The sequence below is a fragment of the Hyaena hyaena genome, unplaced genomic scaffold (genome assembly GCF_003009895.1).
Source record: "Hyaena hyaena isolate Hyena2069 unplaced genomic scaffold, ASM300989v1 scaffold_1945, whole genome shotgun sequence".
In the NCBI taxonomy this organism is placed as follows: Eukaryota; Metazoa; Chordata; class Mammalia; order Carnivora; family Hyaenidae; genus Hyaena; species Hyaena hyaena.
In genome coordinates this window covers 15362-38240 of record NW_024082578.1, presented here as the reverse complement: position 1 = coordinate 38240, position 22879 = coordinate 15362, and the positions used below count along the sequence as shown (strand labels likewise).

At 37.9% G+C, this 22879-nt stretch overlaps 1 protein-coding gene across 3 annotated transcripts in view; it reads right to left on the bottom strand.

Annotated features, from left to right (window-relative positions):
* NUDT9 (nudix hydrolase 9) overlaps positions 1-22879 on the bottom strand; it is a 39847-nt gene that overhangs the window by 10170 nt on the left and 6798 nt on the right. The window contains exons 1-4 of one of the 3 annotated variants that reach the window (XM_039225165.1): positions 20617-20997; positions 13102-13341; positions 10270-10365; positions 2343-2429 (exon numbers count right to left, since the gene is read on the bottom strand). In XM_039225165.1, the coding sequence (XP_039081096.1) occupies positions 2343-2429; positions 10270-10365; positions 13102-13341; positions 20617-20723 (530 nt within the window). In that variant the 5' untranslated portion in view covers positions 20724-20997. Of the gene's footprint in view, positions 1-2342; positions 2430-10269; positions 10366-13101; positions 13342-17416; positions 17494-20616; positions 20998-22879 lie in introns of those variants that run through there. The other 2 variants (XM_039225166.1, XM_039225167.1) reach the window with 2 other exon arrangements.

Below are 22879 nucleotides of genomic sequence, written 5' to 3'. Positions count from 1 at the left end.
GAGTCTTCATTTTCAGATCTATAAAACAGATGTTAACACCTACTTTGAGGAGTTCTGTGAGAAACAAATGGAAAAACTGATGACAACACCTAGCAGAGGAGAGCAAAACATTTTAACAATGTGCTTAGCCTTGTTGATGCTTCCTTTAACATCTTACATTCTTCTCTTCCTTCCATTTCCACTGCTACTCACTCACTGAGAGCAACTCATAGGTTAATATATGCATTACGGAGGTAGCATATATTAACCTATGAGCTTAACCAAAGAGCATCAACCTAACAGTACAGGTGAAAGCTAGACTGTACCATCTATGGGCTTTTCCATAGCCTTGGACCCCTCAAAGTCTTCAGCTGTTGCATTTGTATAATGGCAGAATTAAGCTCAAAAAGTCTATTACTTCAAACGATGCAACACAACCACCACATACACTCCCATGTATTTGGTCCACCAGAGATAAAGATAAGCTAATGAGAGGCTAACTTCCAAGTGTCCAGCTTCCCTTTTCTGCTTCTTGTCCCCTTACTAGCATACCTACTTCAAATGTTGCACACCTTCCTGATTTTAGCCAGCCTTACCAAAATTGGAAAGAAACTGATACTGTCATTAATATTTTTTATTTACATTCATTAAAAGTATATTAACTCTTCCCATTTCATTTAAACCATAAAGATTCTAAAGAAATTTTATTTAAGTTTACTTTTTTATTCTGAAAGAGAGCATACACACACAGGGAGGAGAGGCAGAGAAAGAGAAGCAGAGAGAGAATCCAAAGCAGTCTCTGTGCTGACAGCAGGGCCCGATTTCACGAACCATGAGATCATGACCTGAGCCGAAATTAAGCTGGACACTTTACCAACTGAACTACCCAGGTGCCCCTCTAAAGGAATTTTAAATGGACAGGCGTTGGCTTGGTGGGTAGACATAAGTGATAGATATGTAGGTAGATGGGTGGGCAGGTGGAAGAAAGGGAGGGAAGGAGGAAGTGAAGGAGGGAGGGAGAGAGGAAGGGAGGGAGGGAGGGAGGGAGGGAGGAAGGAAGGAAAAAAGGAAGGAAGGAAAAACTGGGGTGAGGTGTGGGGTAAAGATCTCTTTGGGCAGGGGAACTGAAAGGCCAAGAAAGAGAGTAAGATGGGACAAATATTGGTGCCTCTTCCAGTAACTTGAAAATAAAAGAAATAAGCTGCTTTCTTAGAGTTAAACTATGAAATCATTACTGTATCTCAGATCAGAGAAAAAGTTTCCTAAAAGAAAGGAAGACCCTCAAAATACCAAAGTTAAAAAAGTAAAAATATTGAGGGGTTTGCATGATTTAAAAGAAAATGACAATTACATATGCAGAGGGAGTTGGACAGTGAAGAAATCCTAAAAACACAAAAATTAAAAGGATGACAGAATATTCCAGACATGCAGGAAAGATGATTCCTACAGAGACAGTCAAGTCCATTTAAACCTAAGATCACCTGCCTTCCTTATTCTGATTCATGCTTACCAAGGGGCCTTCTGAATACCATGTGGCTTACCAGATAGATCTACCTCAGGAAGAGAATGTCTGTCCCCTGCTCCAAAACCTTCAATGTCTCCACTTCACACCCCTTAATTTTGGTATTTTAATATTCTCCACAATAAAACTGCACAAAAATTACATGTTTGATTACCCACTATTCTCCTACAAAATTTTCTGCTTCAACCATCTGATCTTTTCATTGTCCCTCAATACTCAAATAGATATTACTACAAGCTTTTTTCTTGGGCCTCCTGCTGTCCCCCTATCCAAGCTTCAAGTTCAGCTCGAGTCTGCCTCCTGCACAATGCCTTTCTTGGCTGTTCGAGTTTACCATCATCACAACCCACATTTAATCTAATTTTCTAAAACAGCCTGTCTCACCCATTGTACCGTGACATGTTTTCTTATTTCATATTTTTCATTTTACAAATGAAGCCATAGTTCTGTGACAGGGAGCTGAAACTTAGAATTCTTTTATTTTTTTTTATCCTTCAAAACACCTACTCAACCCTGAGAACAGATGTTCAATAAATACCAGGTGAATGAACTTTGTTCAGATAATGCCTAGCCTACTCATACAAAACTACAGCTTTACACTTATATCACATTAGTATGACTTCATATCAAGTCCCTTTAAAATATGGATTTCAACTGTTTCTGCTTATGAGCATAATGATACACATGTACATATATATACAAATGCATATATTTATACATATATATATACATACACATACACACATACATATGTGTGTCTGTATATATAAACACGTAGTTACAGTCTGTATTTCTCCAATCACCTGGCTCTTTGCTACTGAAATGTTTGTTTCACTCTTACCTGGTTATAATGGGATCTGCAGCATGATTTGGGCCCCATCGCCCCAAAAGCCCCCGGCCAATCAGCCCTGTCCGTCCTGCAGGATTTCTGGGAAAACAACATAAAAAAATCAATTGAATATGTTCACCTCTTTAAGCCCAACTTGATATGGCCCAAAAGAAGGCAGAAAGTAAAATAAGAGGGAAATAATATCTCCTCCCAAATTCAGTAGTGCTATCACATCTGACACTAAAATCACAAATTTCCAGTATTACTATTATATAATTTTTCTTTTGTGCATGTCTTAAGCTTTGGGCTTGACCCAGGAGGAAGATCTCATCTCCAAAGTTGTTCTATAGGAGAATTTGTTTCAGTTTTCACCTATACTCCTAAATTCAAACTAGCACCTTACTGGATTCTCACAATAGGGCAGATGAATGGTCTGCACCAACAATCATCTACAACAGTGATTATCATTCAAGATATCCACACTTTTTGTAGCATATAATGAGGTAGTTTTATTTAGTATTTCAAGATTTCAAATATACCAAAATCAATTTTTAAAGAAAACAATCATAAAAATTCCAACTTACTATTTAACCAAATAGCAGAACCAAATGTTAAAAAGTCTGCCAGGTGAACACAGCAACAGTCAGGGCTAAGTAATTTTCTTCCAGTCAATATTCCTTAAATGTTCAACTTACATTATGTCCCAGTAAAATGCCCTAATCTACAATCTTACCTTTTTTAAGATTATACCTTTTGTCCTCCCAATACATGAAAGTAAATAAACAAATAGCCAAAATTTTCCCAGTGAGCCATCTGTTTTCATTCGGGTCTTCCTTGTGACTGTTATTCAAGTTGAATGAATTCTTTATACTGTACTAGACCCAAAAAAATTTCAGCAAGACTTTCAATTAGGATAAGATACCTGCCCAGGTGACAATAATTTTAGTTTTCAAATTCACAGGAGGAGGGGCAGGATGGCCAGCAACTATGTTTTGTTCCAAATAAGTATATACCCCTGAACACAAATGATGAAAGCCAATATTTAAAGAGATAAAGTTCATTTTTAGAGATGACCAAGCTTAGAACTTGTAAATTAGAAACTATGGAAAAGACACACAGACTACCCTATAGTCTGAGACACAGAGAAAGTTGTCTGCAGTGAAAGAGAAATAAAGGCAACATTGAAAAGTAGAGATGAATTTTCAATTCTACCCCTTCCCTAAAGTTAGATGCATTTACACTTTGGGCTGCTTGAGATGATCCTATAACCCCACTTTTTACTGAGGCAAGCTAGAATTGTTTCCACTAGACTCTTGACTAAAACAATATGCTATGTTGCCTTTGCTGCCTATCCTTTTACATGGATAAATAATCTTTTAATGTATTTTATTTATCCAGCAAAGAAACTAAGAAATAAGCCAAATGCAAAGAAGGTCTGACTTAAAAGGACAGAAAAGTGAAATTGTGACCAAAGAAAGACTTAGCAAAACAGAAGACCCAGGTTGTGGTGAGAGGAGTCAGATCATTGCTTTGTCCCTGAGTAATGAAGAATAAAGTTGCAACATTTTTTCAAGGTAAAAACCATGATTATAAAATCTAATTCTTCTTTATTTTATTTGGGGCATGCTAATATTTACATTTTTTCCTAACTTTTATAATATCTTCCTAAGAAAAATGGAAATTTTTGGAGTTATGTATAAAAATCATTTTTAAAACTACAGAAAGGCAGAACTTGAAGGTGCAGAGCACATAACAAGCTTTTTAAACTTACAAGAGACAGAAAGCTAGCCAAAATGACGAAACGGAAGAAATCTTCTCTAAAGAAATTCCAGGAAGGAATGACAGCTAAAGAATTGGTCAAAACAGATATAAGCAACATAACTGACCAAGAATTTATAACAACAGTCATAAAATTAATTGCTCAGCTTGAAAAGGCACAGAAACACCAGAGAAGCTATTGCTACAAAGATATGGATATTTAAAATAGTTATGATGAATTAAAAAATGCTACAAATGAGATGCATAATAAAATGGAGGCGGCCACTGCACAGATTGAAGAGGCAGAGAGGAGAATAGGTGAATCAGAAGACACAATTACAGAAAAAGAAGAAATAGAGAAAAAGAGAGATAAACTGATCCAGGAGCACGAAAGGAGAATTCGAGAACTGAGTGATACGGTCAAACGGAACTTATATCTGTATGACAGGAATTCCAGAAGAGGAAGAGAGAGGGAAAGGCACTGAAGGGGTACTTGAACAAATTACAGCTGAGAACATCCCCAATCTGGGGAAGGAAACAGACATTGAAATCCAACAGGCACAGAGAACTCTCCTCAGATGTAGCGTGAATCAATCTTCTGCATATTACCATAGTGAAACTGGCTAAATATAAGGACAAAGAGAGAATTCTGAAAGCAGCTAGGGATAAAAAGGGCCCTAACATACAAAGGGAGACCTATCAGAGTAGTTGCAGACCTATCTACTGAAACTTGGCAGGCCAGAAAGGAATGGCAGGAAATCTCCAATGTGATGAACAGAAAAAATATGCAGCCTGGAATGCTCTATCCAGCAAGCCTGTCATTCAGAATAGAAGGAGAGGTAAAGATCTTCCCAAATAAACAAAACTTGAAAGAATTCGTCACCACTAAACCAGTCCTATAAGAAATCTAAGGGGGACTCTATGAGGGAAAGGTTGCAAGGAACACAAAGTACCAGAGACACCACTGCAAGCATAAATCCTAGAGAGAATACAATGACTCTAAATCCATATTTTTCAATAATAACACTGAATGTAAATGGACTAAATGCCCCAATGAAAAGACATAGTGTATGAGAATGGATAAAAAAACAAAATCCATCAATTTGCTGTGTACAAGAGACTCATTTTAGACCTGAAGACACCTTCTGACTGAAAGTAAGGAGATGGAGAAATATCTATCATGCTACTGGAAGTCAAAAGAAAGCTGGAGTAGCCATACTAATATCAGACAAACTGGACTTGAAAATAAAGGCAGTAACAAGGGATGAAGAAGGACATTATATAATAATTAGAGGGTCTATCCATCAGGAAGAGCTAACAATTATAAATGTCTACGTACCGAACTCAGAAGCACCCAAATACGTAAAATAATCACAAACAGAAACAATCCTACTGATAAGAATGTGCTAATAGCAGGGAACTTTAATACTTGACTTACAGCAGTGGACAGATCAACTAGACAGAAAATCACTAAAGAAATAATGTACTTGAATGACACATTGGACCAGATGGATCTGACAGATATATTTAGAACTCTACATCCTGAGGCCATGGAATTCACTTTCTTCTCAAGTGTGCATGGCACATTCTCCAAGACAGACCACACTGGGTCATAAAGCAGCCCTCAATAAATATAAAAGAATTGAGATCATACCATGCACACTTTCAGATCACATTGCTTTTAAACTTGAAATCAATCACAGGAAGAAGTCTGGAAAACCTCCAAAAACATGGAGGTTAAAGAACACCCTACTAAAGAACTAATGGGCCAATCAGGCAATTAGAGAAGACATGAAAAAATATATGGAAAACAAATGAAAATGAAAATACAACAATCCAAACTCTTTGGGATGCAGCAAAGGCAGTCCTATGAGGAAAGTACATTGCACTCCAGGCCTATTTGAAGAAATTAGAAAAAGCGCAAGTGCAAAATCTAACAGTGCACCTAAAGGAACTAGAAGCAGAGCAGCAAGAACACTCCAAACCCAGCAGAAGAGAAATAATAAAGATCAGGGCAGAAATAAACAATACAGAATCCAAAAAAAAAAAAAACCCAAAAACAAACAGTTGAACAGATCGATGAAATCAAGAGTTGGTTTTTTGAACAAATAAACAAAATTGAAACCCTCTGAGAGCACCCAAATAGACAAAATTATGAATGAAAATGGACTAATTACAACCAACACCTCAGAAATACAAGCAATTATCAGGGAATACTATGAAAAATTATATGCCAACAAACTGGACAACCTAGAAGAAATGGACAAATTCCTAAACACACACACAGTACCAAAATTCACATGGGAAGAGATAGAAAATATGAATAGACCCATAACTAGTGAAGAAATTGAATCAGTTATCAAAAATCTCCCAACAAATAAGAGCCCTGTGCCAGATGGCTTCCCTGGGGAATTCTACCAGACATTTAAATCAGAGTTAATACCCATTCTTCTCAAGCTATTCCAAAAAACAGAAATGGAAGGAAACTTCCGGACTCATTCTACGAAGCCAGCATCACTTTGTTTCCCAAACCAGACAGAGACCCAGGAAAAAAAAGAGAACTATAGGCCAATATCCTTGATGAATACCAATGCAAAAATCCTCAACAAGATACTTGCAAATCGAATCCAACAGCACATGAAGAGAATTATCCACCACAATCAAGTGGGATTCATTCCTGGGTTACAGAGCTGGTTCAATATTCGCAAATCAATCAATGTGATACATCACATTAACAAAAGAAAAGATAAAAACCATATGATCCTGTCGATAGATGCAGAAAAAACATCTGACAAGATACAGCATCCTTTCTAAATAAAGACCTCAAGAAAGTTGGGATAGAAGGAACTTACTGAAACATCATAAAAGCCATTTAAGAGAATCCCACAGCTAATATCCTCAATGGGGAAAAGCTCAGAGCTTTCCCCCCTGAGATCAGGAACACAACAGGGATGTCCACTCTCACCACTGTTGTTTAACATAGTGCTGGAAGTCCTAGCATCAGCAATCAGACAACAAAAGAAAATAAAAGGCATCAGAATTGGCAAAGAAGAAGTCAAACTTTCACTTTTTGCAGATGACATGACACTCTACATGGAAAACCTGACAGACTCCACCAGAAGCCTATTAGAGCTGATCCATGAAATCAGCAAAGTCGCAGGGTACAAAATCAACATACTGAAATTGGTTGCATTTTTATACACCAATAATGAAGCAACAGAAAGAGAAATCAAGAAACTGATCCCATTCACAACTGCACAAAAAAAACATAAAATACCTAGGAATAAACCTAACTGAAGATGTAAAAGATCTGTAAGATGAAAACTATAGAAGCTTATGAAGGAAACTGAAGAAGACACAAAGATATGGAGAAACATTCCATGCTCATGGATCGGAAGAATAAATACTGTTAAAATGTCATTATGACCCAAAGCAATCTACACATTCAATGCAATACCAATCAAAATTGCACCCAGCATTCTTCTCAAACCTAGAACTATCCTTTTTTTTTCAATCTTTTTAATTTATTTCTGAGAGAGAGAGAGAAAGACAGCGTGAACAACGGAGGGTCAAAGAGAGAGGGAGACACAGAATCCGAAACAGCCTCCAGGCTCTGAGCTGGGAGTCAGTACAGAGCCCGATGCTGGGCTCGAACCCACAAACCATGAGATCATGACCTGAGATGAATCTGGATGTTTAAGCAACTGAGCCACCCAGACGCCCCTAGAACAAACTATCCTAAAATGTGTATGGAACCACAAAAGTCCTCAAATAGCCAAAGTAATATTGAAGAAGAAAATCAAAACAGGAGGCATCACCATCCTGGACTTTAGCCTCTACTACAAAGCTGTCATCATCAAGACAGTATGGTATTGGCTCAAAAACAGACATATAGACCAATGGAATAGAATAGAGAACTCAGAATTAGATCCAAAAGTATACGGCCAACTAATCTTTGACAAAGTAGGAAAGAGTATCCAATGGAAAAAAGACAGCCTCGAGCAAAATAAGTCAGGCAGAGAAGGACAAATATCATGTCTGCACGTATAGGAGGATTAGGAGGAACTTGACAGAGGAACAAGGGGGAGAAGAAGGGGGGAAATGGTGGGGGAAAGGGAGAGAGGCAAACCATGACTGACAAAAACTGAGGACTGATGGATGTGGGGGGGAGGGGGGATGGGCATGGAGGAGGGCACTTTGGGGATGAGCACTGAGTGTTATGTGGAAACTAATTTGACAATAAACTATTTGTAAAAAAAAAAAAAAGGAAAAAAGACAGCCTCTTTAACAGATGGTGCTGGGAGAACTGGACAGCAACGTGCAAAAGAATGAAACTAGATTAACATACACAAAAATAAACTCAAGATGGATAAAGGACCTGAATGTGAGACCGGAAACTATCAAAACCCTAAAGAAAGCAGGAAACAACCTCCTTGACCTCAACTGCAGCAATTTCTTACTTGACACATCCCCAAAGGCAAGGGAATCAAGAGCAAAAATGAACTATTGGGACCTCATCAAGATAAAAAAAGCTTCTCCGTGGCAAAGGAAACAATCCATAAAACTAATAAGCAACGGACGGATTGGGAAAAGATAGTTGCAAATGACATATCAGAAAAAGGGCTAGTATCCAAAATCTATAAGGAACTCCCCAAATTCCACACCCGAAAAACAAACAATCCAGTGAGAAATGGGCAGAAGACATGAACAGACACTTCTCCAAAGAGGGCATCCAGATGGCCAAAAGACATATGAAACGATGCTCAGCATCCCTCCTCATCAGGGAAATACAAATCAAAACCACACTGAGATACTACCTCACACTGGTCAGAGTGGCTAAAACAAAAAATCAGGAGACTATAGATGCTGGCAACGATGTGGAGAAATGGGCACCCCCCTACACTGTTGGTTGGAATGTAAACTGGTGCAGCCATGCTGGAAAACAATGTGGAGGTTCTTCAAAAAATTAACAATAGAACTCCCCTAAGACCCAGCAATAGCACTGCTAGGAATTTACCCAAGGGATACAGGAGTGCTGATGCATAGGGCCACATGTACCCCAATGGTCATAACAGCACTCTCAACAATAGCAAAATCGTGGAAAGAGCCTAAATGTCCATCAACTGATGAATGGATCAAGAAGATATGGTTTGGGACACCTGGATGGCTCAATCAGTTAAGTGTCCAACTTCGGCTCAGGTCATGGTCTCACCATTTCTGAGTTCAAAGCCCTGAGTCAGGCTCTGTGCTGACAGCTGAGAGCCTGGAGCCTTCTTCAGATTCTGTGTCTCCCTCTCTCTCTGCCCCTCCCCTACTTGTGCTCTGTCTCTGTGTCTCTCAAAAATAAATACATGAAAAAAAAATTTTTTTAAGAAAAAAAAAAGATGTGGTTTATCTATACAATGGAATACTACAAGGCAATGAGGAAGAATGAAATCTGGCCATTTGTAGCAACGTGGATGGAACTTGAGGGTGTTATGCTGAGTGAAATAATTCAGACAGAGAAGGACAGACACCATATGTTTGCACATATAGGTGGATTAGGAGGAACTTAACGGAGGACCATGGGCGAGGAGAAGGGGAAAAATAGTTGGGGAGAGGGACGGAGGCAAACCATGAGAGACTCTTGAATGCTGAGAACAAACTGAGGGCTGGTGGGGGAGAGTGGAAGGGCGGTGATGGGCATGGAGGGCAGTTGTTGGGATGAGCACTAGGTGTTATATGAAAACTAACTTGACAATAAACTATAAAAGGAAAAAAAAGTACAGAAAGAATCTTGATGTTAAATTATTGGGTAATTTTTATTTTTACTCTTACATGTTTGGATAAATTCTTAGTTTAAGGCATTAATTAAATAAATTTAATAAAGAACTACTGAATATACAATTCTCGATCCTTCCTCTGTTAATTTATTCAATTATTTCTACCTTCAAAGTGGAATTATAAAAAAAATGCATTCAAATATAACCTCTACCACTTAACTGTATGTAAATTACTTTCATTCTCTCTCCTTATCTGTAAACGGAACTAATAATACCCACCCACAGGGTTATTGTAATGATTTAATCAGATCATACATATAAATTCTTTTGTACACTGGCACAAATACTAGATAAATGTTAACTACATTTTGTACCTTTTGAAGACCTATTATGGTAAGATATCCATCCCCAGTACCTACCTGGGCCTTCCATTTTCAATCTCATATAGACCATTCTGGCTCTTTCTCTCAACATGCCCATCCTTTTCATTAAACTTGGGAGAGAAGTTACTTTCACTGTAATGAGAATACCAAAGCAAAATAAGAAATAATGGCCCAGTACTACCAACAGCTTCCTAATGCCAGTCATCCTGTTATTTTAATAATGCATCCCTGAAACGAAAATTGAGTTAGTTTTCATTTACAAATCCATCTTAGTCCTTCAGAACAGTTTCTAGAGAAAAAAAAAAATTAACCAAAACGCTTTACAGTACAAGGACGTGTATTATAACCCCTCTAGGAAGGACTAGGCAGAAAAACGGCAGCTCCTCCCACATGCTACAAAGAAAGTCTACATCATTTATCAGCATGGAGGAACTATCTGTGGGTACAGTATTAAAATTAATGGTTCCTATGTGTTCCAAAAATAAGATTCTTTGTGATATCTTGATGTTTATACAGTCTCAAAGTAATTTTAATTTCCTCAAATGTACACTGGTTAATATTTTCAACAAATAAACCCACCAGTGACTTTACCCCAAAACTTCATAACTATGATCTAGATTAAAATCATGTTATATGTTAGAAATGTTCTGAATCTTGATCTGGATGGTAGTTACAGCTACATAAATAAAAAGTCATTCTGAGCTACAGGTGAACATTTAAGAAGTGTGGACTTTATTTGTCATACCTCAATAAAAATATTTTCAGGGCACCTGGGTGGCTCAGTTAATAAGCATCCAACTCTTGATCTCAGCTCAGGTCATGATCTCACAGTTCCTGAGTTCAACCCCATTTTGGGCTCTGTGTTGACAGTGGAGAGCCTGCTTAGGATCCTCTCTCTCTCCCTCTCTCTGCCCCTCCCCTGCTGATGCTCTCTCTCTCAAAATAAGTAACCTTTAAAAAATATGTATTTTCAAAGTAGACATAAATACACTACTTTAATCACCATTATGAAATCACTGATACAACTGCATTGATAATGAATAAAGAATTGTAGAGCACTACATAGTTCATAGGCAGTTCTGACAGAGGTTTCACTTTTTCCTTGCTTTAATATCAGTTAAGAGAACATAGAAATATTTCTGCTCTATTTTGAAAATAATTTCCAATTTGAATGATCCAGACATTCTCTCATGACTTCTAACCACTCTTCCATCTAACACACACAAAAAACAGTTAAATGGTAAAAATCATGATATTATAAAACCAGAGTAATAATGCTCTTGGGACTCTAGAAATTCACCACTGGGGGGGGGGGGGCAGAAGCATCAAAGCATCAACATAATCATAATTGAAATATTAATGTTAGTAGTAAAGCTTGATTTAGGTGGTGATACAAATTCAACTTTTAAAAACTAAACCAAATGAAAAATACCAAAATGTATACAATCTTCCTGTATTGCATACATTTATACTATATAGCACCCCTACCAACATCATTAATTTTATGTATAATGTATATATATAATGTACATGCAAATATGTAAATACTCAAAATGGAGAAAATGCAACTCATTAAAGCTACTAATTTCTCCAAAGTTTAGCTTCATGATTATTAACAATCCAAGTACTAACACATCTTCAAATAAAATAGGAAAATTGTAGGTCAAAATTTAGTGACAGCTGTAAGTCCATGGTAAAGTTTAACCTAGAACTAATATTGGATCTATCCAACTTGCAACAGTTTTCACTTACTTGACTAAATTATGCCTTGAGGCATTTACAATAAATTTCCCCATGGTATCAAATTTATAAAGCTGTTCTAAATTAAGGTAGCAGTTTAGCAGGGTGATTAAGAGCATGAATTCTGGAGTCAGACTGAGTTCAAGTCCATGCTATACCATTTACTACTAGCTCTGTGACAAACTTTTTGTACTTCCATTTTTTGTGTGTTTTGTTTTTCTACAGAACAGAAATAATAAGCCTGTCTTCCAGAATAGTTCTAAGAGTAAAATAAAATAATGTTTATAAAACATCTACTACAGTACCTAGTTCATATTCAGTACATTTAAAAAGTCAATCATATTCAGGGGCGCCTGGGTGGCTTAGTCGGTTAAGCTCCGCCTTTCGCTTAGGTCATGATCTTGCGGTTCGTGGGTTCGAGCCCCGCGTCGGGCTCTGTGCTGACTGCCAGCTCAGAGCCTGGAGCCTGTTTCAGAGTCTGTCACTCCCTCTCTCTCTGACCCTCCCCTGCTCACGCTGTCTCTCTCTCTCTCTCTCTCTCCTAGAAATAAATAAAACATTAAAAAAAAATTTTTTAAAAGTCAATCATATTCATTAAAAGGAGGATAAATAGAAAATGTGAATCAATGTATTTCTATAAATTTAGTCAAAGGATTTTTGCTTGAGTTTTTTTCTTCTCTCCTTTATCTATTCCTTTTCTATTACTCGAATTTCATCATCATGCTATTCTTGGTAATTTGAAAAATTTCTGAAAAAATATTTTCACTACTTCAAATACAAGCAAGTCTAGCCATGGTGGAAAATAACAATAAAAGATGTTCTGTTGATAACCTAAACAGAACAAATGAAAACAAATACCACTACCTGTCATTTCATAAAACAAAAACCTCCACGGCAAAACAGATATATCTTTTTGGAAGGATCATCATAAAACTCCCAAAAGAATAAGCAAACGTGGACTATCTAGCTTTAGCAAGAATCCCAGCAAATGCTGGAAACTACTTTATAAAAAAGTTAAGCACTAGATAAAAATGATTTTTCAGCTGTCAAAATGATAATTTACAAATACAATCATTCTTTTCTCTGTCTTACACCCAGCTAGCAGCTAACACCAGCTAGTTTGCTCACCTGATCTGAGGATCAGCCCACCTGGGTCCTGCCAAGACAGAGACAGCAGTGTATTCCACAGGATTATAGTCTTGCCACTCAACAAACCACCCCACTTTCTCATTAGGGACCTGGCTGCGTTGGACTTTTGAACCTGGGTATGGAGACGTCCGAGCCTTGTTGTGGGAATTCTCTTTGGCACCATTAGAACTAGACATGATGTTGGAGTAAAGATGAAACCCACAGGATAAAAATGAGTTTCTGCAAAGAAAAAAAAAAAAAAGAAAAATGTTTTACATACATACCAAAATATAAAAAATAAAGAACCTATGAGGCACCTGGATGGCTCAGTTGGTTAAGCATCCAACTTTAGCTCAGGTCATGATCTCATAATTCATGGGTTCGTACCCTATGTCGGAATCTGTGCTGACAGCTCAGAGCCTGGATCCTGCTTCGAATTCTATGTCTCTCTCCCTCTCTCTCTGCCCTTCCCCCACTTGCTCACGGTCTCTCAAAAATTTTTTAAAATAATTAAAAATTAAAATTAAAAAATAAAAAACCTAATTCAAAGACCCCAAAACATATTTCAAAGTATAGAAGTCCAACAGCTGTGGGAAAATTATCTTCAAATATGAATTTTTTTTATTATCGCTAGATCTTAATTGAATCTACTCACTGAATTTCTTTTAGCTGAGAAAAAGGAATAGTTTACTTTTGTTAGCACAAAAGCTGGGAAAGTTTGTTATGAAAATTCAACCATAAAAACAAATGTAAAAGAAAATTGTGTAAGTCTATGTGAGGGAATACATTTTTTAAATAGTTTACAATCTAACACACATGTGAAATGTATGGCAAAAATGGCACAAAACAAGATAATGGAAATATTTATTGCCAGATTCTTACATTGTACATGAAGTAACGTCATATTACTTGGAAAGTCAGTATAATAAATATACAAATTGTAAACTTCAGAATAAAATTTAAAATAACATTAAGAGGCACAGAGCTGAGGGCACCTGGATGGCTCAGTCGGTTAACCATCTGACTACAGCTGAGGTCGTGATCTCATGGTTCACGGGTTCAAGCCCCAGGTCCAGCTCTGTGCTGAACATGGGGAGCCTGGAGCCTGCTTCAGATTCTGTGTCTCCCTCTCTCTCTGCCCCTCTTCTCCTTGTGTTCTCTCTCTCTGTCTCTCTCTAAAAAATTATACACATTAGAAAAAAAAAAAAAAAGGCACAGAGCTAAAGTAAGTAGAAAATATATACAAAAAGAAAAACAAACTAAACATCTACCTCACAGCATACACAAAAATGTTTCATGTCCCCTCCTGCCTAAAAACTTAGATGGCTTCTCATTATTCTTAAAATAAAGATTAAATTTCCTAAAGACCCTAAGTGATGACATCTAAAGTAGAAAAGAAGATTCTGAGAACATGGTGAACTGAGGACAGCTCCCTTCCTCTGCTCTCACAATACCAATTTGCCCTTGGGACAAATGCTTAAGACAAACAACATCGGTTAACATCCTGTGCCTCCTGACACGAAACACTGGAAAGTACACAGTAACCATTCCTGAGGTACTCATCACAAGAATATAAGACCAGAATCTAGTCATGAGGAAATATAGAACAGATCCCAGTCAAAGGACAACTTGTAGTCAACGTCTGTACTCTTTCAACTGGTAACATTATGAAAGAAATAGGAACTCTTCCAGATAGATGCAGACTAAAAAGACATGAAAACAAAATGCAGTCAATCATCTTGGATTGGTTCCTGAACCAAAACAGGAAAAAAAAAAAAAAATCACAGGACCATTAGAAAACTACAGACCAATATCCCTGATGTGTATCGATAAAAATTCAACAGAATAGTAATAAACAGAATTCAACAGCACATTCAAAGGATTATACGCTAGAAGTAAGTGGGATTTATTCCTGGAACACAAGGATCTTTAAATATACAAAAACCAATCAGTGTAATACACGTTAACAGAATGAAGGAAAAAAACACATGATCATCCCAAGTAATGCAGTAAATTACTGCATTTTGATGTGATGGTGAAAGACAGAAAGCTTTTTCTCTAAGATCAGGAACAAGGGACCCCAAATAGCCAAGACAATGTTGAAAAAGAAGATGGAGGTGTCATATTTCCTAATTTCAAAACTTACTACAAAGTTACAGTAATCATAACAGTATCATACAGGCATAGAGACAAAGACTAGTGGGATAGAACACAGAGCTCACACATAAACCCTCACATATACGGTCAAATGATATCCAACAAGGGCACCAAGACATTTAATGGGAAAGGACAGTCTTTTCAACAAATGGTGCTACGAAAATTAGACATCCACATGAAAATGAAGATTATCCCTTACTTTACAACACATGCAAACATAATTCAAAATTGTTCAAAGACCCAAACATAAGACCTAAAACTATAAAACTCTTAGAAGAAAACATACAGGGACACTTTCACGACATTAAATCTGGCAAGGATTTCTTGGATATAACCAAAAGCACAGCTAACAAAGAAAAAGGTAAATTGGACTACATCAAAATTAAGAATTTCTGTGCATTAAGGACTCAATCAATAGAGGGGAAAGGCAAACTATAGACCCTAATGCAGATGATATTCAAAGGATTAATATCTATAATATACAACATTGTTACAAATAGCAAGAAAAGGCTGAACTGGAATAGAAAATTGGGCAAATTATAGGACTAAACAGTTACAGAAGAGCAGATCCAAGTAGCAAAGAAACATTAAAATATGATTATTTTTTAAAATGATTATAATTACTAGCAATTAAAAAATGAAAATGAAAGTAACATTAAATTCTTTTTACCAACTAGACTGACAAACCTTCAAAAAGGTTAACACCACCTCCCAAATATTGCTGGTAGAGATGTGAATTGCTACAGACATTCTCAAAAGCAATCTGGCAACAATGATTAATATATTTATATCCTTCAACACAGTAATTCCATTCCTGGTAATCTATCCCACAAACAACAACAACAACAACAATAAAACAGTTATATGTATAAATGAAGCTTATTTCAGTCCTGTTCATTGGGAAGTAAAAGAAATGCTTAATAATATGGGGATGGTTTAGGATAGAAGAGCCACACAATGGATTAAACAATAAGCAGCTATTAAAAATAATGGCATCAAGTAATTTGTCAGCATTTTCACAAGGTATAGTTGAAAACGAAAAGCAAGATGGAGAAAAGTATGTATAATATGATCCCACTTTTATAAAGCAGTAACAAAAAATAAGTACATATTTAATTAAGAGTATGTAAATAATGTATTGGTTTTCTATTGCTGCATAAAGACTCCCACAAACTCAGCAGCTGAAAACAATGTGAAATTATCTTATAGTTCTACAGGTTAGAAGTCAGACACAGGTCACAATGATTTGGGAAACGGAGGCAGAAAGAAATGACAGATCAAATTAAATTTCCTTTCAATATGAAGCCTACAACTACTTCAGGCAGGCAGAGTGTAACATTTCTCCAGGAACTCCCTACGTGTTAATGTTAATGCTTTGCTAAAGGGAAAAATAACCTTAGCAAGACAATATCTAGGCCTCCAGTATCCTTTCAGTCTTTTTTTTTTTAATTTTTTTTTAATGTTTTTATTTATTTCTAGGAGAGAGAGAGAGAGAGACAACGTGAGCAGGGGAGGGTCAGAGAGAGAGGGAGTCACAGACTGAAACAGGCTCCAGGCTCTGAGCTGGCAGTCAGCACAGAGCCCGACGCGGGGCTCGAACCCACGAACCGCGAGATCATGACCTAAGCAAAAGTCGGACGCTTAACCGACTAAGCCACCCAGGCGCCCCCCTTTCAGTCTTTTTAAGCAGTTGAAAATTTTACATATGGAGCCCTACCATCTAACTGAATTGTTACAAAATTAGTTATTTTTCATGGTTTGGAGTAAAGTAAGAAAAAAATCCAGAGTATTAATGAGATGCCCAACAGGAAAAACAGATTTAGTTCCACTCTATCTCAACCAAGTACCAAAATTTCTTTTCCAAGTATGAGGCTCTTTGTTCAGCAAGGATGTGGTATTCCACAAAACTGCTAACTAACCACTCTGACAAAAGAAACTTATATGCCTAATTGTTTACTTTTCCAAAACAAATTTAATAACTTGTGAAAACAGTAAAAATTCAGACTCTATCGTACCACACTGAGAAGTGATAAGCTGCTACTATATCTGCAGCTTAAACATGATACACCGAAAGGAATTAGAACAAAAATAAATGTAATATATACATATACAGCCTAGGTTCTTTTATTATACAAATGAATTGGTGCAAGAAATATACCTGACCAAACACATGAGAATTCAGTAGCTTATAAAGTTCATTTTACAGGAGTGCCTGGGTGGCTCAGTCAGTTGAGCATCTGACTTCAGCTCAGGTCACGATCTCATGGTTAAGGAGTTCAAGTCCCACGTCAGGCTCTGTGCGGACAGCTCAGAGCCTGGATCCTACTTCAGATTCTGTGTCTCCCTGTCTCTGCCCTCCCCTGCTCATGCTCTGTCTCTCAAAAATAAAGATTAAAAAAATTGTTTTAAATAAAGTTCATTTTACAAAGCAAAAAAAAGATCCTAAAATGGTCAAACTTGAAGAAATACAATATTGATATGGTCCTTTGAAATAAAGCAAATTTACAATACTAATAGCCATGATAATAACTAAATGTATGTAGTGCATGCTACATGCAAGATACTCGTCTTATGCTATAATACATACTCATTTGTCCTCACAACCCTAAGGTTAGGTACTATTATCCTTATTCTAGAAATAACCCTAAGGCCCAGAAACACTACATAAATTTACCAACCTCATACAACTGATAGCAGAATCAGGATCCAATCCCAAAACAAGTTGGCTTCGAATTCCAGGCTCCTAAGATTAGGCTATCCTATCCTGACTTCATTTTTAGTTTATACATTTATAGGTGTTCACAGGAATAAAATATAACTGTTCTCCACATGTCACTGATCCTGTTGGAAAATCTGAAAGCACTCACTACATCTTTATGTTCTATCGCTTTTTTCTAGAAAATAGGCATTTGCAACCAACCATCTAGTCAAATCACAAAAATCAACTGCAAAATTCTGACTTTCCGTATTTGCCCAAATTAAGAGTGGTAAAATTCTCAATGATAAAGGTCTTCTGTCTCTTCCAGAATGCCCTGCAACATAATATACCAACTCTGAACACATACTTGTTGGCTTAACTTTTGGCTTTTTCTTGCAAGCCGGTAAGCAGTCACTGGTTTTAGCCCAGTTCACCTAGGGTTCCCAGAATTATAAAGAATAATTGTCAAGCAATTTCACACTGTTCTAGCAGCATCTATCAAAAATAGCATTCATGGCTTCCAACGAATATAGTTTGGGGGCACCTGGGTGGCTTGGTCAGTGAAGCATCTGACTCTTGATTTCAGCTCAGGTCATGATCTCTTGGTTTATGGGATCGAGCTCCATATGGGGTTCGACGAGGATAGAATGAAGCCTGCTTGGGAGTTTCTCTCTCTTTCTCTCTCTCTCACCCCCCTTTCTCAAAAGTCAGTAATAGTCTTTTTTTTTAAAAAAAAAAAAAAGGTACACAGTTTGTTTGTCTTTAGCTAGAATATTTTCTAATTTTTTTTAATTTTACGTTTTTAATGAGAGGTTGGTTGACCCATGTTACATTATAAAAAGCATATATGTTTATTCCTTCCCTCCCCAAAACCCACTGAAAAGAGATAAAGATGTATAAAAGGTAACAAAATCCACAGCAGGAGAGAGAACAGGACGCCACCACTGAATAAGAAGTTGTTCAGGAAGATATATAGTAAACGGACTCATACTGACCTACAAACCAAAGTAAAACAAATTATATTTGAAAATATACACAAAAGGGTGAGTGAGAGATGCCATTCCTATAAGAGGAGGCCTGAGAGGTTTCAAGCTTGAAATAAGTGGGCCCAAGTGAGCAGTGGGACAGTAACCACGGAAATCAGTCATCCTTCTTCCCCAAATAACAAGTTAGCAACAGATTATGATTGCCCCTGGGATAAGCCAAAAGCTAAAATTAAAGACTAGGACCTCTATTGTGAATACTGATGTTAGAGAATGTAGCAGCAATTCAGACTTAATAGGACTACAGTTCACACTAGGAAATAAAGTCAAGGCAGCTATGCTCAGCAGAGAATTTGCTAATCTGGAAAAAACGGGAAAGGAGAGGATTCCCAGCCTGTCCACCTGCTACCTGCTCACACACCTTCAACTGAAACCTTCCAGTCTACATGCCCTGGTACATGACACCAATATCTATCAGTCATCCTGTTTAGAGAAAATAGTATCTATTACCTACGTTAATCAAAATATAAATGAATAACCAGTGTCCACCAGATGTTTGAGAAAAAACAGAAGGCAAAAGGATTAAAAAGTAACAGAACCATGGCCTATAAACAGATAATTCAAGAAATAGTAGATAAGCTTTTATTTTAATGACTGTTTTTACAGATTCAAGAACTTTTATATCCATAAAATGAGAAAAGGCTGCTATTAAAAAAAGCAATTACAGAAAAAAAAAAAAGTTGCCAAAACATACCAATTCAATAGAAGGGATGACTAACAATGCACAGGACTGGAATCTGAATTAGTAATCTGGAAGATAACTTTGAGTAAAATCTCTAAGCACACAGTACAAAAAGATGAATGGAAAGTGAGAGAAAAAGAGAAGGAAGAGGTTCAATCCAGAAAATCCAACAGCTGTCACAGGAGTTCCAGATAAAAAAGGGACAGGATAAAAATGGGGCAGGGAGGGAATAGAAGGGAATTTCTTTGTGCCCAAAGGAAACATGACAGGCCAAACAGAATTTAAAAAAAAACCGCTACTAGGGACAAACTCATAAAACTCGTTAATTACCATATGCCTAGTATAATACTTAGGACACTGTGTTTACCGAATATTGAAATTAAGGGGGGGGGGGGAAACAAGATAAACGTAGGAAGCAGAGGGAGATACTATAAATCTCTTAACTTTATCCAGATTTGACAAAACAAGAAAAACAGGTAAATGATAAAGATACCTACACTTGAATTAAGAGGTGGAGGGGAGGAATGACAACTTATACTTTTCATTTTACACCATTTCTACTGTTCACATCTTTAAACTATATGGTGTATTAATTTTAATAATATTTTAAATATTAACACCCCCCCCCCAAAAAAAAGTGGCACGGGACAACACGACATACAAACTAGCGCTATTTAAACTCTCGGGAGGACAATAACGTTGGTGCCTTAGGAAACGTAGGCAAAACGGCCAAGTCTCAATATCAGAGACCAAAAAGATCACTACCACTAGTTTTACTCAAGAGGCAGATAAACATTTTGGAGCCTTTTTGAAAACGTAAATACAGCTATAAAAAGAAAACCCTGGACGCAAACAGGGAATCCGCAGGACTGGGCGCTGGTTCCCACCAAACGCAAGGGCTCAGAAGTAACCAGCAGCACTAGGAGGGGGAATACCTGCACGCCGGAAGGCTGCAACAGCCCGAGGACTTGACAGTCACAGAGGCCAAGGCCACAGAGAGAGACACCGTGGCTAAAGTCTTTCCCAGGATACGTTCGGCCATCAGCGCCCCCGCGGGCGGCTTCACGGAGTGAGTTCACGCTTAGCTAGGGCCACAACCTCCGGCCGCCCCACAGCCCCAGGTATCTAGTGGGCACTAGGACCGGGCCGTCCTCCCGTTCCCGGGAAGGAGTATCTAGGTCTTTCTCAGAAATACACAAAGTCAAGAGCCGTCCCAAAATAATCCCCCACTTCCAACAGTGAGACGCAGAGAACCAAATTAACAATGAACGCGGTCACTCCCAGCACGCGCTGCTGCGGAACTGCGACGCGGACCCTGCGACGTCCCAGGTGAGTAACAGCATTTTACGACTTCGCCGTAAAGCAACAACAGTGTCGGCCTCGCGGCGCTCAGTCTTCGACCTCTCAATGTGCGCAGGCGTGCTAGGGGCTAGGCGGAGGGAGATGTAGGCGGAAAGCTCAAGAAAAAGAAAAGAAAGACGATGGAAGCTGGAAGGGGCGGGGGAATGGGAAAAAGAAAAACAGGGATTGAAAGTTATTTCGGTTTTTATTTACCGGCTAGAAGGAGTTAAAAGCAGCTCTTGTAGTGAACCACAAGGGACCTAGTCGTATCTGAATAATAAGTAGTTGCAGGAAAAGTGGGTAGTTAAGAGATTCGCAATCCACTTGAGGCTCTTCTCTTCCACTTTTACCAAGTTGTTGACTGCAAATGCTAAATTTGACAAGGCTATGCGGATGTGGCCTTGGCAGACCCGTGGAGGAGTAAACCAGCTGTGAGCTGAGCACGCAGCTTGGAGCAGTAATAGAAGTAATAGAAGTAATAGCAGTAATAGAAGGCAACACCCGGGAAAGACAAGGGGCAACAGTCAAAATGCCTGGCTGAAAATTGGGCATTCAGATTGCCCAAAACAGTTTGTAACCTGGCTTTCATCTTTTATATTCATTATCTTATTAATGTGGCAAATGGTCAACTTTTAAGTACATAACATACTGTCTCAATGGTGTGGCATAGACAGAAACATAAAACCAGATTAATCAGACTTTGACAAGTATCATTCTGAAGACTACAGAATGCAGAACTCTTGGCATATAACAGCTCCAACATAACCTCTAAGAGACTTGGCGAAACTAGTATGGCTTCTAGCAGTTTAAGGCTTTGTCCCTAGAGTAATCCCAGACCACCCTTACCCGGCCCCCCCACCCCCCCTTTAGGTGCCTGCCTGGAAAAGCTAAGGAGAATTGACTGTTCCAGGAAAAACCTTGCAATAGGCAGACAGTACCTAGAAACCTCTCTTAGAGAAGTTTCTTTAGAAAACTTGCAATTACAAATGTTTTTTCTGCCCTTTGTGATATAAATCTACCACCCAAAACTGTTTCCTCAAGGACCTGAGAGCGCCTCACTTTGAAATGCAGTCGTTCAGGGAGATAACTATGTTAGCTGCCAGCCATTCCTTGTGAAAGGATAAAGACCTAACTTTAGTGGGCATCTGTCTCCAGCTTGCACTGCTGCCTCTTAAAGATAGAAGTTTTTTCATCTCTGATAAGCACCAGTTAAACCCAGATGGCCTACTCCTCACATGAATCATCAACTCAGCCCCTTAACACCTGTCAGTGTCTTTCCCTTAGCGCACTCCAGCCTTCTGTTTCAGGGAAGTTGAGTTCATTCATGCAATAGTATTACTGAATAAAATGTGTCCTTATTGCTTTAACTAGTATCTAGGTTTGTTCATTTTTTGGCAGTTCTTCTAGGTAGTAAAGTACTATTAATATTAAAATGTGTTTGCTTTTTTTTTAAATAAATATCAGGACGTGTCTTCCTCTGGCCAGATAAACTTTGCCCTCCTTGCCATTGACAACCATTAACCTTTGCTTAAACTGGAAATGTAAATAGTCAAGCTCTGTTTAAAAAGTTTAGCTCCTCTGGAATGTGCTGACAAATTAGTTACTAGGAAGAAGAAAAGGCAGTGAGCTGCAAAACATCTGACCAGGAACAAGAGACAGGAAGGCATTCTCATAGAAAGTTCTCGGAGCTCTAGTTTTCGAACTCCACATTCCATCTTTTTTTTTAATGTTTATTTATTTTTGAGGAAGAGGCAGAGAGACAGGGAGAGAGAGGATCCCAAGCAGACTCCACACTAAGCATGGAATTGAATGCAAGGCTCGATCTCAGAACTGTGAGATCATGACCTGAGCCAAAAT